Source organism: Pseudophryne corroboree, chromosome 11, assembly GCF_028390025.1.
Source record: "Pseudophryne corroboree isolate aPseCor3 chromosome 11, aPseCor3.hap2, whole genome shotgun sequence".
In the NCBI taxonomy this organism is placed as follows: domain Eukaryota; kingdom Metazoa; phylum Chordata; class Amphibia; order Anura; family Myobatrachidae; genus Pseudophryne; species Pseudophryne corroboree.
In genome coordinates, this window is record NC_086454.1 from 235183581 (window position 1) to 235199199 (window position 15619).

The window sequence follows — 15619 nt, forward strand, 5'->3', positions numbered from 1 at the left end:
GTGCCAGAACCAGACGGAATCACAATAGGCTGATTCAAGTGAAACGCAGAGACACCCTTCGGCAGGAACTGCTGCCTAGTCCGGAGCTCCGCTCTGTCCTCGTAAAAGACAAGGCCCCCAATTTTGAGACACATCGAGCAGAAGCTAGGGCCAGTAACATCACCGTCTTCCACGTGAGGTACTTGTCTTCTACCGTCATCAGAGGTTCAAACCAGGAGAACTGTAGAAATTCCAACACTACATTCAGATCCCAAGGTACCGTAGGCGGCACAAAAGGAAGTTGGATGTGGAGAACCCCTTGCAAGAAGGTCTTAACTTCTGGCAATACTGCCAATTTCTTCTGGAAGAAAATGGAGAGGCATCTTAATGGAACCCAGACGTAAGCCCAAGGCGGATACGTGCGTTCCTCACACCACGAGACATATCTCCTCCAGGTATGATGATAGTGTTTTGATGTCACAGGTTTCCTAGCCTGAACCATGGTAGCAATAACCTTCTTGGAAAGACCCTTGTGAGCTAGTATGTTCCGCTCAACCTCCATGCCGTCAAACGAAGTCGGCGTAAGTCCGGGTAGACGAACGGACCTTGTTGAAGAAGATCTCTTCATAGTTGTAGAGGACAAGGGTCTTTGATGGACATGCCCAGAAGATCCACATACCACGCCCTCCGAGGCCAATCCAGGGCAATAAGAATTGCCTGGACTCCCAGATTTCTGATGCGCTTGAGCACCCTGGGGAGTAACGGAATCGGAGGAAACAGGTTGACCAGCCGGTAAGGCCAAGGCGACGTCAGAGCATCCACTGCCCTTGCCTGAGGGTCCCTGGTTCGTGAGCAATACCAGGGAAGTTTCTTGTTGAGACGAAAAGCCATCATGTCTATTTACAGGCAGCCCCACCGGTTGATGACCTGCTTGATGACCTGCTGGAACACCTGCTGGTGGAGTCCCCACTTCCCCGGGTGGAGATCGTGACGACTCAGGAAGTTCACTTGCCAGTTGCCACACCCGGAATGAAGATTGCGGACATTGCTCTTGCATTTCCTTCCGCCCAGAGGAGTATTTTTGACACCTCTCACATGCAGGCTCTGCTTTTTGTCCCTCCTTATCGATTGATGTACGCCACCGCTGTGGAGTTGTCCGACTGTACCTAGATTGTGTGATCCTGGAGCAGAGGAGAGGCCTGAAGCAGAGCATTGTAGATCGCCCGAAGTTCCAGAATGTTGATCGGAAGAAGGCTTTCGTGGGCTGACCACATGCCCTGGTACTGCGCCCCTTGGGTGACAGCTCCCCATCCTCGTAGACTTGCATCTGTCATGCGGGTCCAAACCTGAATTCCGAAACTCCGGCCCTCCAGTAGATTGGAGGACTGCAGCCACCACAGGAGGGAAATTCTGGCCTAAAGCGACAGCTGTATCATCCGGTGCCTCTGAAGATATGAACTGGACCATTTGCTCAGGAGATCCAACTGAAAAGTTCTGGCATGGAACCTGCCATATTGGATCGCCTCGTTGGAGGCGACCGTCTTCCCAACAATCTAATGCAAAGATGGATGGACACTCGAGCAGGCCGGACTACCATGCGGACCATCTCCTGAAGTGTTCTGGCCTTGTCCTCTTGTAGGAACACCTTCTGGGCCACAGTATCCATCAACATCCCCAGGAACAGAAGCCACTGAATCGGCTCCAGGTGGGACCATGGCGTGACAGAAGGTGGATAGTGCGGTCGATATGGAGCAACAAAAGCTCCCTGGATCTTACTTTGATCAGAAGGTCGTCCAGGTAAGGAATAATGTTGACTCCCTGGACCCGGAGCTGAAACATCATCTCCGCCATCACCTTTGTGAACACCCTCGGAGCGGTGGACAGGCCAAAGGGCATTGCCTGGAATTGGAAGTGATTGTCCAGCAGGGCAAACCGCAGGCACGCCTTATGAGGCGGCCAAATTGGAATATGGAGGTAGGCATCCTTGATATCCAAGGAGACCATGAATTCCTGTTCTTCCAGGCCCGCAATCACTGTTCGCAGGGATTCCATTTTGAACTTGAACAACTTCAAGTAAGGATTCAAGGATTTCAGATTCAAAATGGGTCTTACCGAACCACTCGGTTTCGGCACCACAAACAGGTTTGAGTAAAAACCTTTTCTGCGTTGTGGTATAGGTACTGGAACAATCACGCGGGACTGGACCAACTTTAGGATGGCCTGTTGCAACGTAACTTGCATATCCTCCAAAGCTGGTAAGCTTGATTTGAAAAATCGTTTAAGAGGAGTACTGTCGAACTCCAGCTTGTAGCCCTCAGATCTCTGACCCAGGTATCCTGGCAGGAAGTCTCCCAGACACGGCTGAAGTGATGAAGTCGAGCTCCTACCTCGAGATCCCCTCGGGGTGGGTGGGCACCGTCATGCGGAGGCCTTAGCGGAAGCAGAACTGGTGGCCTGTTCCTGAGAGCTGGTGCTGGCTTTCTGGATTTACCTCTGGTACCTCTAGTCGCATTAGAGGCACCTCTGGCTTTAGATCGAAATCTGTGAGACAGAAAGGACTGGACAGACGGCCCCGGGTAGGAGCGTGTCGCCGGCGTGGCCCCAAAGGGGAGAAACGTGAATTTCCCAGCCATAACTTTGGAAATCCAGGTATCTAATTCAAACTCAAAGAGCCATTCCCAGAAAAGGGGAGGGATTCCACACTACGTTTGGATTCTGCATCTGCAATCCACGGACGCAACCACAAGGCCCTGCGCGCCGACACTGCCATGGCAGAAGTCCTAGTATTAATGTTCCCCATCTCCTTGAGCGAATCACAGAGGACACGTGTAGTGTCCTAAATGTGTTTAAGGAGGGTCACTATAGTGACCAAGAGCATATCCCCCGGGAGGCCCCCCTGAATTTGATTGGCCCAGGAATGAATGGCATGGGTCATCCAGCAACCTGCAATGAAAGGCCTTTGCGATATACCAGCTGCCATGTAAATAAATTTGAGTGTAGTCTCAATTTTCCTATTCCCAGGATCCTTTATGGAAAAGGAGCCCGAGGCAGGCAGCACCACCTTTTTAGACAGTCGAGAGACTGATACATCAACCCCTGGGGCTTCCTCACAAAATTTCCTACCTTTAGGAGCAAATGGGACAGTGCGCAAACATTTTTTGGACACTTGCAATTTTTTATCTGGATTTTTCCAGGCTAACTTGAATAGGTCATCTAACTCTGTAAAATCAGGGAGGGTGACATTAGGCTTGTTTTGCATAAAGAAAAGCGACTGCTGTATAGTCAGAATTAGGGGTTCAATACCCTGAGCAGAATCGGGATCCCCACTAACGGGGTCCAAGTCCACCCCATCCTCCAGTATATCCTCATCTGTGTCAGAGTAGTGCAGGTAAACCACGTTTTTGTGGTCCTGCATGAGAGGAGGGGGGCTGTGCTGCATCTGCCCTAGCAGCTAAATCTGCAACAGCAGTGAGCTGGGATGACATATGTGATATCATAGTTTTAAGAGACCCTAGCCAGTGGGGCTCTGGACCCACTCCCCCAGCCCCTTCACTGATTTGTGAAGATTGGCTGCATTGTTCATATGAAACAGAATCAGATGATAATGGAGAGAATCTGGTGTGGCATACGCTGCACAGCTTGTGTTTACCCATGTTTCACAGTAGGCACAATAACATACACATACACCCAGACAGTTATATTGCAAGCCTGCCCTACTGTATGTGAGAGGAGACAGATAGAGAGAAGGACGCCAGCACACTCCTAGCTGCACAGCCCCAATGAGGCTGTCAGCTAACTTTATCACAGTAAACACTATTAAATTCTGTCCTGTAGAGGACCCAGATAGTGTACAATAGTGGCTCTCCCCCTTTGCTACACCCTGTACCAGATATCCAGCGTGGCTGAGAAGTCAGGAAGCGCTGTGGATGGCTGCATTAAGCAGAGGAAGGCACCAAAATGCCTCTGGTCCCACTCTGAGGTAGCTCAGCCCCCTCCAATAGCGCCAGAGCTACAGTGATATATTATACTGGCAAAGTCTCCTTACAGCTAAAAAACATCACAAGTGCTAGTGTTAGCGGTTTTGTGCCATTCTACATGGGGGATCTTAGCGGGACCCCCTGGGAGGGTCCCGTATGCCGCACCCGTGGTCAGCCACACAGTAAACCGGGAGACCCCACTAGCGGGGCCCCCGGTTTGTACTCACCACCGATGTCACCTTCAGGCAGCGTTAGGGGTGTGCAGCGTGCTGCGGTTGTGATAGCCAAGGCGCAGTGCCTCGCTGAACAACAACCCCTCAGGACGGTGGTCCTGCAGCGGGGAAGCGACTCTGCATCTCTGTAAGGCCGGTGACCGCCTCCCCAACTCCCACGGTGCAGGTAAGCTGTTGCCCAAACAGCATACCAAAAATAACAAACATGAAAAAGAAATTGAAGAAAACTCTCTGGAGCTCAGAGATGTGCATCCTCTCCTGGGGGCACTTTTTTCTAAACTGCCTGTGGGAGGGGGCATAGAGGGGAGGAGCCAGCACACCCAGTGGAAGAAATTTAAAGTGCACTGGCTCCTTTGGACCACATCTATACCCCATTGTACTAGATTCCCCAATATCCCTTATGGATGCTAGAGAAAAAAAAAATTTGCAAGGAATTATCAAGCGTAATGTGGGCCTAGTATCTTGTCTAGGGACCCATGAGGACTTATTCAGACCTGGACGCAGCCGCACATCTCTACTCAGCAGCTGCATCCAGAGAGTCTGCACATGAGAAGCGGTGTGCGTGTGCGACCCTTCACCATGCGGCAGCATCACGGAAGGATGCAGCCGCAAGGTGATTGACAGCGGCGACCGTCGGGGGGCATAGAGGTGGCGTTTTGGGGGCTGCGAGAAAAAAAACAAATGTGCATCACAGGTTGGCACCACACACATGCTAGGCGGCCCCCAGCATGTGAGTATATGGGCACAGATCTTGCTGCGGAAGCAAGATCTGCGTCCATTTCTGAATAAGCCCTTTAATCAGGCTCCAGACTGGGGCAATTCTTCTTTCCTTCTGGTGTCTGGCCACACGCCTTAAGTGGGCCCCTAACACTGCATTTATCCCTTCATGACCCAGTCCAACACTGGACAATAAATACTGGTATATCGCAAATGTAATCTATAGTGAAATACAACAGTAATTTGCCAAACCTTTACAATATTGAATTTCTCCTCCTTCAGACACTGTTTTCTCACAAAACACTTCAAACATTTCTTTAATCCACCTGGAAATGGCCTGTATGGGGTTCCTGGAGTAGGATCTGCAAGAGATACATATTATATAGTAAGAACTTATTTCACCATTTACCTGCATCAGTCTGCATGGTCCTTTATCTCAGTCCACTTTATCTCCATCCAAGGCTTAGTAAATTGACCCATGAGGGCCAGATGTATCAAGCCTCGGAGAGTGATAAATAGCACAGTGATAATGTACCAACCAATCAGCTGCTGTCATTTTTCAAACACAGCCTGTAACATGGCAGTTAGGATCTGGCTGGTTGGCACTTATCACCATGCAATTTATTACTCTCCAAGGCTTTCTACATCTGGGCCTAAGTGCCCTTTCCATCCACCAGATCTAGTGATATTGCTGTGACCAAACAATAACACCAAGGGGCAACTCAAATAAGGTTGTCACTGAGTTTATGGTAAAAATATTTACCCATCCCTGTATGTCATAATGATTTCTACAGCTCAGGGGTGTAATATGTTGATAAGAATAACTTCTCAGGGTTCATATCATTTGAAAGAGAGGACTCCCCTATTTCAAGCGTGAATACTCATGAGTCTGTTGGTGCCAGGTTAGGGAGACAAAGCAATGAACATACTGTCTCACTTATTTAGTGGTTTGTAAAAATGTCGGCAATGCTTTTCTTGAAAGGGAGGGACTTAATGTCATAATCGCATCACCAGTATGATAACTGCATCATTAAGCTCCACACCTACCTGGTTCCAAGCTGAGACAAATATAAGGATGGGACTTTTAAGTAAGTTTCAATACCCACCCTCCAGGGGCGTCACTGTAGTAGTCATTGACTCCCGGTGCTCTCTAAAGCCCCAAAGCAGGAATGTCCTCACTGGCAGGGAAAATGGCACCGGAGGGTGACACCTGGGTGCAGCCCGCACTCCGATAGTGAAGCCACTGCCAACCTCTTATTTGAACCAAAGCAGTGCTTAGGATGAATACCACCTATCCTAACGTTGAAGGGGTCAAATACATACTGCTGCTGTGAAACATGTGATCTATGTGGTGTTCTGTCACCTCTTCAAATTGAGACACAGAGATGAACAGGAGAATGAGGGGCTCATGTATCGAGTGATAAAACTTGTTGTGAATGATCAAACCCGTTGCATATGATAAATGGTGCTCCAGCCAATTAGATCCCAACTGTCATTTATCAAACACAACACTTAGGAGCTGATTGGCTAGAACACCATTTATCATACACAAGTTTTATCACTCGTTGATTAATGAGCCCCAAAGACTATTAAATGGTCAAGAACACCATTTAAAAAGTGTTAATGTGCAATAAATGAAAATTAATAAACCATACAGATGTTAAGGTAAATCAGACACATGGACTTTATATATAAAACTGCAGTCAACTAGTCTCACCGCAGGATCTGGAGCAGACTCTCACTGGGGGCTGGTTTTAGTCCTGAGAGGATGGCAAACAGACGACTGACACTGTACGTGGCACTGGAGACAGGCGTGGTGTATGGATTGCTCTCTTTTACATACTTCAGACTTGTAAGTGGAGTAGAAATTCTAAGGGATTTCATCTGCAAAAGGGTAACCAATAACAAATAGATTTATAATGGTAGTGGGATGCACCACCATTTTCTAGAAAGTAATGCCCTTGAGAACATGCTGAAGGCATTTTTATGCGTTAATTATATATGTGTCCTTATACACCTTGCCTCAATACAAGTTGGAGCTGCCTGGTCCTGTGCAACTCTGTTTGCGTTGGACGCCTTATTTTGCAGAAAATAATTGTTATGGTAGACTTAACGTCGATAACTCTATTTCTCCTAAGTCCACAGGATCCACAGAATAACATTTGAATATGAGGTAGCGACAGCGGATTGGCACCAAACGATCAAAGCTTTCAGCCTCCCAGAATGCAACGAGCCGTCCCTATATCCCCGCCTGGCTCAGGCAAATTAGTTGTTTTCCAAAGCTGAAGGCAGGAGCATCATAGAGAGCCCTAATCAGGCAAGAAGAACACACATGCACACCCTTCCGTACAAGAAGGAAGAGGTTAGTAAGTGAAAGGATCCTCAAATCATGTGCGTCAAGGTTGGATCCCTGTGGATCCTGTGGACTTAGGAAAAAATAGAGTTATCAACGGTAAGTCTACCATAACGATTATTTCTCCTGCAGGGTCCACAGGCTATCCACAGGATAACATTGGGATGTCCCAAAGCAATTTAGTGGTGGGGACGCTACTGATTGGACAGGAGAATCCTTCACCCGAATGCAGCGTCCCGAGAGGCAAAGGTATCAAAGGCATAATGTCTAATGAATGTGTTAATGGAAGACCATGTGGCTGCCTTACTTATCTGTTCTACTGAAGCACCATGACGGACCTACCTTACGAGTAGAGTGAGCAGAGACATTAGCCGGAACAGGGAGATCAGCTCTAGAATATGCTTCTGAAATAGTCATTCGAAGCCACCTCGCTAGTGTCTGCTTGTCAGCAGGCCATCTTCTCTTGTGAAAGTCGTAGAGAGCGAAGAGAGTGTCTTTCTTTCTGATGGCACTGGTACGATCCACGTAGATCCTTAAGGCACGGACTACGTCCAACGATGCATCTCCCTCAGAAAAGTCCGGCCCCTGGAAGGTCGGGACTACAATTTCTTCATTAAGGTGGAATTTAGACACCACCTTAGGAAGATACCCAGATATTGTCTGTTGCAGATGACACTGAAGCAATTCCTGAGATTGTGTCAGGATTAATAAATCGTTGAGGTATGGAAAAATCCTTATTCCTGCTGACGGAGATAAGATGTCATTACCGCCATCATTTTGGTGAATACTCTGGGAGCTGTGGCCAGTCCAAATGGTAGGGCCTGAAACTGAAAATGTTGCTGGAGGATAGCAAACCTGAGATAGCGCTGATGGGACCTGTAGGTAAGCATCCTGGATATCCAGGGACACCATAAAATCCTCCGGCTCCAAGGCCAAAATAATGGAACGTAAAGTCTCCATATGAAACCGAGGCACCCAAATGTACTTGTTCAGCACTTTTAGACTGAGTATGGGCCGAAACGACCCATTTGGCTTCTGTACTAGAAACAGGTTGGAATAAAAACCTTGTCCTCATTGCGCAGTAGGAACTGCGGATTATCACTCCTGACTGAAGCAACTTCTGAACCTGCCTCTTGCAAAGCCCTGTCCTTCGTTTCCACTGAAGACGGGCTGGTACTAAAAAAAAAAACTTTGAAAAGGGTGTTTCTTGAGAGCAAACGCATAACCATGAGATACCACTTCTTGCAACCAGGCATCTGTGGTAGACTGCTGCCAGATCTGTGCAAACTGAACAATTCGGCCTTCCACTCTGGGGTCCCCCAGGTGGAGGCCCGCACCATCAGACTGATGGCTTATCTTCTTATTTGGAAGCCGGCCCTCTGGTAGCCCAATGCTTTTTAGTATTACCAGACTTGTCAGATTTAGACTGTTTTCCATAACCCTTTCCTTTTGCTTTTCCTTGAGTCCGAAAGGGCCGAAAAGCTGGAAATCTAGGCTTGGATTTGTGTGTGGAAGGAAACTTCACTTTCTTGGTGTCTGATTCTGACTCCAAAACACTGTTTAATTCTTTACCAAAAAGAATATCTCCAGTAAAAGGCAAAGACTCCAGAACCTTCTTGGATTCTGAGTCAGCTTTCCATGTACGTAGCCAAACCACTCTGTGAGCTGCTACTGCTGAGGCTGATGCCCGAGAGGCAACTGTACCCATATCCAAGGCTGCTTCTTCCATAAAAATAACTGCCTGTTTGATATATGCAATATTGGATTTTTGCTCTCTAGATGCCAATGAAAGATCATCCACCAATGCATCAGCCAGGCTGCCAATGCTTTTGCCATCCAGGCTAAAGCCATGGCTGGTCTTATGATTGCCCCAGACAAGGAGAAAATGTTTTTTAGAAAACCAGCTATTTTCCTATCCGTGACATCATTTAATGATGTTGAAGGCAGAGGTAATGTAGATTTTCGCACCAATTGAATAGTCATGCGTATCTAAAAAGGGAGGTGGCTCCCAAAGTAAACAATCCCCAGCTGGAAGAGGATAATGGGAATTCCATTTCTTTGGAATTCTAAACTTCTTACTGGTTGTAACCCAAGCCTCTTGCATAATTTCCATCAGCTGTTCTGACCCAGGAAACTCAGTCCTAACTGTCTTGGGACGTTTAAACACAGGTGCCTTAGATGTTAACGAAGGCTCTGCTGCCTCCACTAAGGATATAATGGCTTTCATAGCACTAATTAGCTCAGGTGTGTCCACTGAGCTGAGGCCTTCATCCTCGTCTCTGTATGCAGACCCGGAGTGCGATGAGTCCTCATGCTCCGACGAGTCCCCTTCTGAAACATGTGTAGACTATGAAAATGTTGTTTCATGTCTATGTGATTTACTTACCACCGGCTTTTAAACCTGTTTTTGTTGAGAGGCTGCGATTACTGTACTAGATGTGATAAACCCCAGGTGGAATGTTGCATGTAAGGGTTAATAGGGTAACCTATCCCTGGTATAGGAGCTGGCATTATCCTCTTAGCTATACTGGATAATGTCTGTGCAAAAGTAGCACATGGTGGTTGAACTTGAACCTGTGCCTGCCTTGGATTAGTCAAGAGGCTTTGGTGAAAACTAAAACAAATAGTTTGCATATAATACATTTTGAACCAGATCCTGAAAGGTTAACCAAGCTTTGCAAGACCAACATGAAATAAGTGTAGGTGCTGCTGTGTAGAGTTATCCTCCTCACCCTTGCCTCTCTTAGACATGATAAATAAAATCACACACGTGTTAATTACACAATTTGTGACTGCAAACACTTTAAAATTTGTTAAAGTGACATACAATCCGATCCCTCCCTGCCTTGCACCAGCATTGAGGATCGGAATGCACAGAAACTGACAGAATTATAGTAAAGTCAGCAATCACACTAGCAATCAATCACAGGTTATACATTAGTATAATAAGCAATATGAGCACATAATCAACTACAGATACATTTCAAGTACTGTATGTAGGAGAAACATATTACTACATTACCTTTATATAGGAGTTTAACCGTATTCAGTCGCATAGCGAAAGAAACAGCAGCAATAGTTTACAGACTCATATGCATCAGGCACTTATCCAGCTATTCGTACTGAAAGGTAGATAGAGACTTAGGGGGTCATTCCGAGTTGTTCGCTCGTTGCCGATTTTCGCAACGGAGCGATTAAGGCAAAAATATGCATGCGCATGGTACCCAGCGCGCATGCGCTAAGTATTTTAGCACAAAACTTAGTAGATTTACTCACGGCCGAACAAAGAATTTTCATTGTTGAAGTGATCGGAGTGTGATTGACAGGAAGTGGGTGTTTCTGGGCGGAAACTGACCGTTTTCTGGGAGTGTGCGGAAAAACACAGGCGTGCCAGGATAAAACGCGGGAGTGTCTGGAGAAACGGGGGAGTGGCTGGACGAACGCATGGCGTATTTGTGACGTCAAACCAGGAATGAAATGGGCTGAGCTGATCGCAGTGTAGGAGTAAGTCTAGAGCTACTCAGAAGCTGCTAAGAATTATTTATTCGCAATTCTGCTACTCTTTCATTCGCTATTCTGCTAAGCTAAGATACACTCCAAGAGGGCGGCGGCCTAGCGTGTGCAATGCTGCTAAAAGCAGCTAGCGAGCGAACAACTCTGAATGAGGGCTCTAGTGCTGTATCACCCGGGTCAGGAGAGTGGGATACAGGGAGACTTCACCCTGCTTCCAGGATCGATCAATACGTTAGTGAAGGCTAAGTGGATCCAGATGCTATTAGTGTACACAACTGCCCCGTGAACCTACAGTGAACACAGACACCCAAGTGAACACCGACGCACTAGTCATACAGCTGCTGAGGGTCCTTTTAGATATTAATGTGAAGGGAAAAAGGGAATGGGGGTGTCGGAAACCGCACTGGAGAACTACAATTACTGTTAATTGATTGTTTATTGATTTGTTAGACCAACATCTGGCTCTATCAGCATTAATTACGCTAAGCACTAGGTTGGCGGTGCACCCAGATTTTGAGTCCTGAAGACTGTAATATGCAAAAGGGGAACAGCCCTCTCTGCTGACGCAGAAAAGGCTGAAGAAAAAGAAGACCTAATCTTTTTCTGGGGCACGCTTTCTATATGAGATAAAAATTAAAAATTAATTCTTTATTATTACTATATTAAAAAGTTCTAGGCTTGTTCATCAGTAAATAATGTAGGCATAAAATTTGCCAATTATGTAGCGATAATCTCTATATATTCGCACCCGGGTATCCCTATTTATTTGGATTCCATCTACAAATAGGTATACCTTAGGGATATGATCACATTTATCTCCTTCACCGAGATTTAAAGGACATCAAAAATTACTGGAGTTTGTATGTACTCCTATTGTTGAAGATTTTCAAAATCAAAAAGAACACAAAAGAGTATTCTTTATATTTTTGTTGGAGTTTGTATGTACTCCATTTATTGTGTTCTGTTCAAAAATAAAAAATAAAAAATGGAACAGATAATGTGTTTGTCCCCTCGCAGTTATATGTGTGAGCGGAACACCTAACATGTGGCGTATACACATAAATCTGACCACCACCACTGTACAATTTATATAATCCTTCTTCAATACCACTGTATACAATATATATGTCAAAACACTTATGCCTGTTCTCTTAATTCTGTCTCGATATTATTCCACACCACTGCACCACTGGATCTAAATATGCATTATAAACAATGGTATCCACAGGGTATATCTGTTGGAAAATAGTTCCTTTAGATCTTGCTGATTTGAAATTTGTAGTATCAGCTAAAGCACATTAAATATATACTGCTTGTTGTCATATACATTTGAAAAAATCAAAGTCTATTGTTCCAAATGGTGAGTGCTTAATTCCTATGTATAAGTGTATTCAGATGTGTGGATCCCCACACCTGCAAATTTTCAGAACACACCCATATTTGCTGGGAGGCATATATCCAACATGAGGAATTGCAGCGATTACTTCTATAACTCATTAAATTTGATATGTATACACACAATTCCACAAAATTTGCTAAATAACCTAAATAGAAAAAACAGATACTAGGTTGCTTTTGAGATGCACCAGGAGCACTGCTGTCTAATGTTAATTACTGAGACAGCAACGAGGCATCCTGCTAATTGAAAAATTGTGACCATCTATTCATATAGAAGAAAAGCAATGGGCAGAATGATACTCCATACAAGCATTCAGTGCAATATAGGTAAAGTGACAAATTGCGGTTTGGTCAAATATACTTTACGTATACAGGGAGATGATCCAGCAGTGTTAGACCACGGTGAAGAGAGATCGTGATCTCCGGCGTCCATGTCCGTGAAACCGGAAGTCGGAGCCGGCCCGGGGCGGAAGTGACGTACGTTTCGCTATCCTAAGCTTGTTCACAGTTGCCTAGTGACCGTTGGCCTGACACCTTTTTGTACCATGTCAGCGCCATGTTGTCAAGGATATGACCTTCCCTACAGACCTATTTTCAGAGCAGTGTGTTCGCTCTAGTGTTTCTACAGTGACATTAAAAGTTCAGCATATATTTAAAGTTACATTCCTATTTATATATTTATTTTATTATTGTACCATAACTATTATAAAATACTATTAAAAAATACACTTTTATTTTATAAAATCGTTGAGGATTTTTATTCTTTACAATAAATCGTTAATCATTGCCTTTATCAATGGCTAAGCGACCTGACAGATTATATTAAGTAAGTTTTCTTTTTCTACGGGATTCATTTCCCTTGAGAGGCAGTGAGATTTGGATAAGAAGACTCTTTTCTACATTTAAATGGGAAAATATAGTCTTAGATTGTATATAGGAGCAAAAAACTTTATTGGATGATTATTGCGGATAATTGTTTAATGAATAAATCCTATAGCCAGAAAAGTACTTGGGATAAGACTATCCTTATTTGACCTTTTTAGTCCCTTCCTTGTAATGAGAATGAGGGATTCCTTACTAGATAATTATTTACAGGAAAAAGAACACTCCAGATTAAATATATATAAGGAATTATTATCCATGGTCCCGTTAATAATTAATTGTAGTGAGGATAAGTATTCTAAACAATTTATCTAGAATCCATCCTAACTATTGTGTAATAATAGTGTTGGGTATGTGATGTGAGATTAATTTATTGTTTCTGTGAAAGTGTTAGTTAAAAATCCCAAAATTGTTACGTGCAAAACTATCAGTATATCGTGTGAAATATGACTCTGCCCTTTTTACAAAATACTCCTTGTGTGAGCTATGTGAGTATTGGCATTTATTATTGAAATTGTATTTTTACAAAATACCCCTTGTGTGAGCTATGTGAGTGTTGGCATTTGTTATTGAAATTGAAGTGGCAAGTGAAATGAAAAAAATGAAGATAAGGGGGGGAAATAAAAAGGGGAGGGGGGGGTAAAAAAAGAGAAAAGGGAAAAAAATATAAAATGTGAAAGAAGGTTTGAATGATGAACTATACATTGTGAAAAATTGGATTCTAATTACTATATACCCCTCATCCTACAGCCATATAATAGTACCTATGCTTAATTAAAAAGGGAAAAAGATGATGGGGGGCCCGAGGGAGAAAAGGAAAAGGGGGGAAAAAAAGAGAAAAGTCCCCTTTATGGCAAAAATGCACTGTAATTGATTTGTTCATTCATCCCTTCAGGAGCTACAGTGTTCATCTTGAAAATCCACTCACTTTCTTTTTGTAGCAAAGTTTTAGTGACATTTCCTCCTCTAATGCCAAGATTCACTCGTTCTAGGCCAAAGATCTTGAAATTTTCATGTGAGCCTGAATGGAATTTGAGGAAGTGATATGCCACTGTTGTTATCTGTTTGTAATTTTGTAGATCCGTTCTAACATTCCGGATATTTCCCATATGTTCTAATGCTCGCACCTTGAGCATTCTGGTCGTCATGCCTATGTATTTCTTCGGACAGTCACATTGAATACAGTATATCAAATTTGTAGTTCGACAATTAAAGTGGCTCTTCATTTTGATGGTTCTCCCATATTTATCCTCTACTTCTTTCACTGGGCTCACATATTTGCAAAGTTTGCAATTACCACAAGGATAGGTACCTGTTGTTGCCGGGGTCTTAGGTTGTTGTGTGGAGAAATGACTCCTGACCAGTTGGTCCTTTAAGTTGGGAGCACGCCTCCAACTCATGTCGACGTTCTTCTTTAATTTTGTCCCCAGATCTTGGTCTGAGAGTATTATGGGCCAATGCTTCTGTATAATTTCTTTAATGGCCCTCCACTCTATGCAAAAATTTCCTACAAACCTAATGGTGTTATCCAATGGTTTCTGGGGCTTATCTTTAAAAATCAAGGAGTCTCTGGTCACTTCTTTCAAAGAGTTCTTTGCTCGCTTAATCATTCTTCCACTATACCCTCGCTCCTTTAGTCTGTATGTTAGTTCCCTACTCCTATCATTGAATACCTCGTCACTGGAGCAGTTCCTCCTCAATCTTAGGAATTCTCCTTTTGGTATGTTATAAATTGTCGGAGGAAAGTGAAAGCTATTACAATGAAGGAGAGTGTTGGTGGAGGTACTTTTGCGGAAAATCTCAGTGGCCAACATATTGTCCGAAGTTCGGTAAATCCGGAGATCCAAAAAGGAAATGCTCTCCTTGCTCCATTCGTAAGTGAATCGTAGATTTAAAGTATTGTTGTTGAGTACTTTTATAAATTCTGCGAGTTTCTCTGCTGTGCCATCCCAGATAACCAATATGTCGTCTATGTATCGTGTCCACAAACAGACATGTTTGTTGTATTCCTCGAGAAGATCTTGGAACACTACTTCTTTCTCCCACCACCCCAAAAAGAGGTTGGCATATGTGGGGGCACAAGCCGCCCCCATTGCCGTCCCTCTTATCTGGGTATAAAAATGGTTGTCAAATATGAAGTAATTTTTCCGGAGCACCATATGGAGTAACTTTAATAAGAAAGTTTGAAAATCATCCAATTCTTTAGTTGACAGAAAATACTCTACTGCTCGCACACCTTGATCATGATTTATGCTCGAATATAGAGCCTCTACATCGAGACTCACTAGAATGTGATCCGAGTCCAATTGGATATCATTGATCTTCTTTAACACGTCGGTCGTGTCTCTCGTGTAAGAGGGGAGCTGTAGTACATATTCCCTGAGGTGCGTGTCAAGGAATATGCTGGTCCTTTTAGATACACAGCGTCTCAGACGGAAGCAGGAACTCAGTTCATGATGGGAAACTCTGAGGAAACTGGTCATGAACCGGTGGGGGGGGTCAGCGACTGTTCGGTAGTCTCCATCCCAAAACAGTGCGGCTGTGTCTCGCATTTCCCCTACTAAGCG

General features: G+C 44.4%; 1 protein-coding gene across 3 annotated transcripts in view; it reads right to left on the reverse strand.

Moving 5' to 3' along the window:
* The window catches only part of RBL2 (RB transcriptional corepressor like 2), a 367306-nt gene that overhangs the window by 159861 nt on the left and 191826 nt on the right, over nucleotides 1–15619 (reverse strand). For all 3 annotated transcript variants that reach the window (XM_063945306.1, XM_063945305.1, XM_063945307.1), the window contains 2 exons: nucleotides 6624–6790; nucleotides 5159–5268 (listed from right to left, as the gene is read on the reverse strand). In XM_063945306.1, the coding sequence (XP_063801376.1) occupies nucleotides 5159–5268; nucleotides 6624–6790 (277 nt within the window). The remainder of the gene's footprint in view (nucleotides 1–5158; nucleotides 5269–6623; nucleotides 6791–15619) is intronic.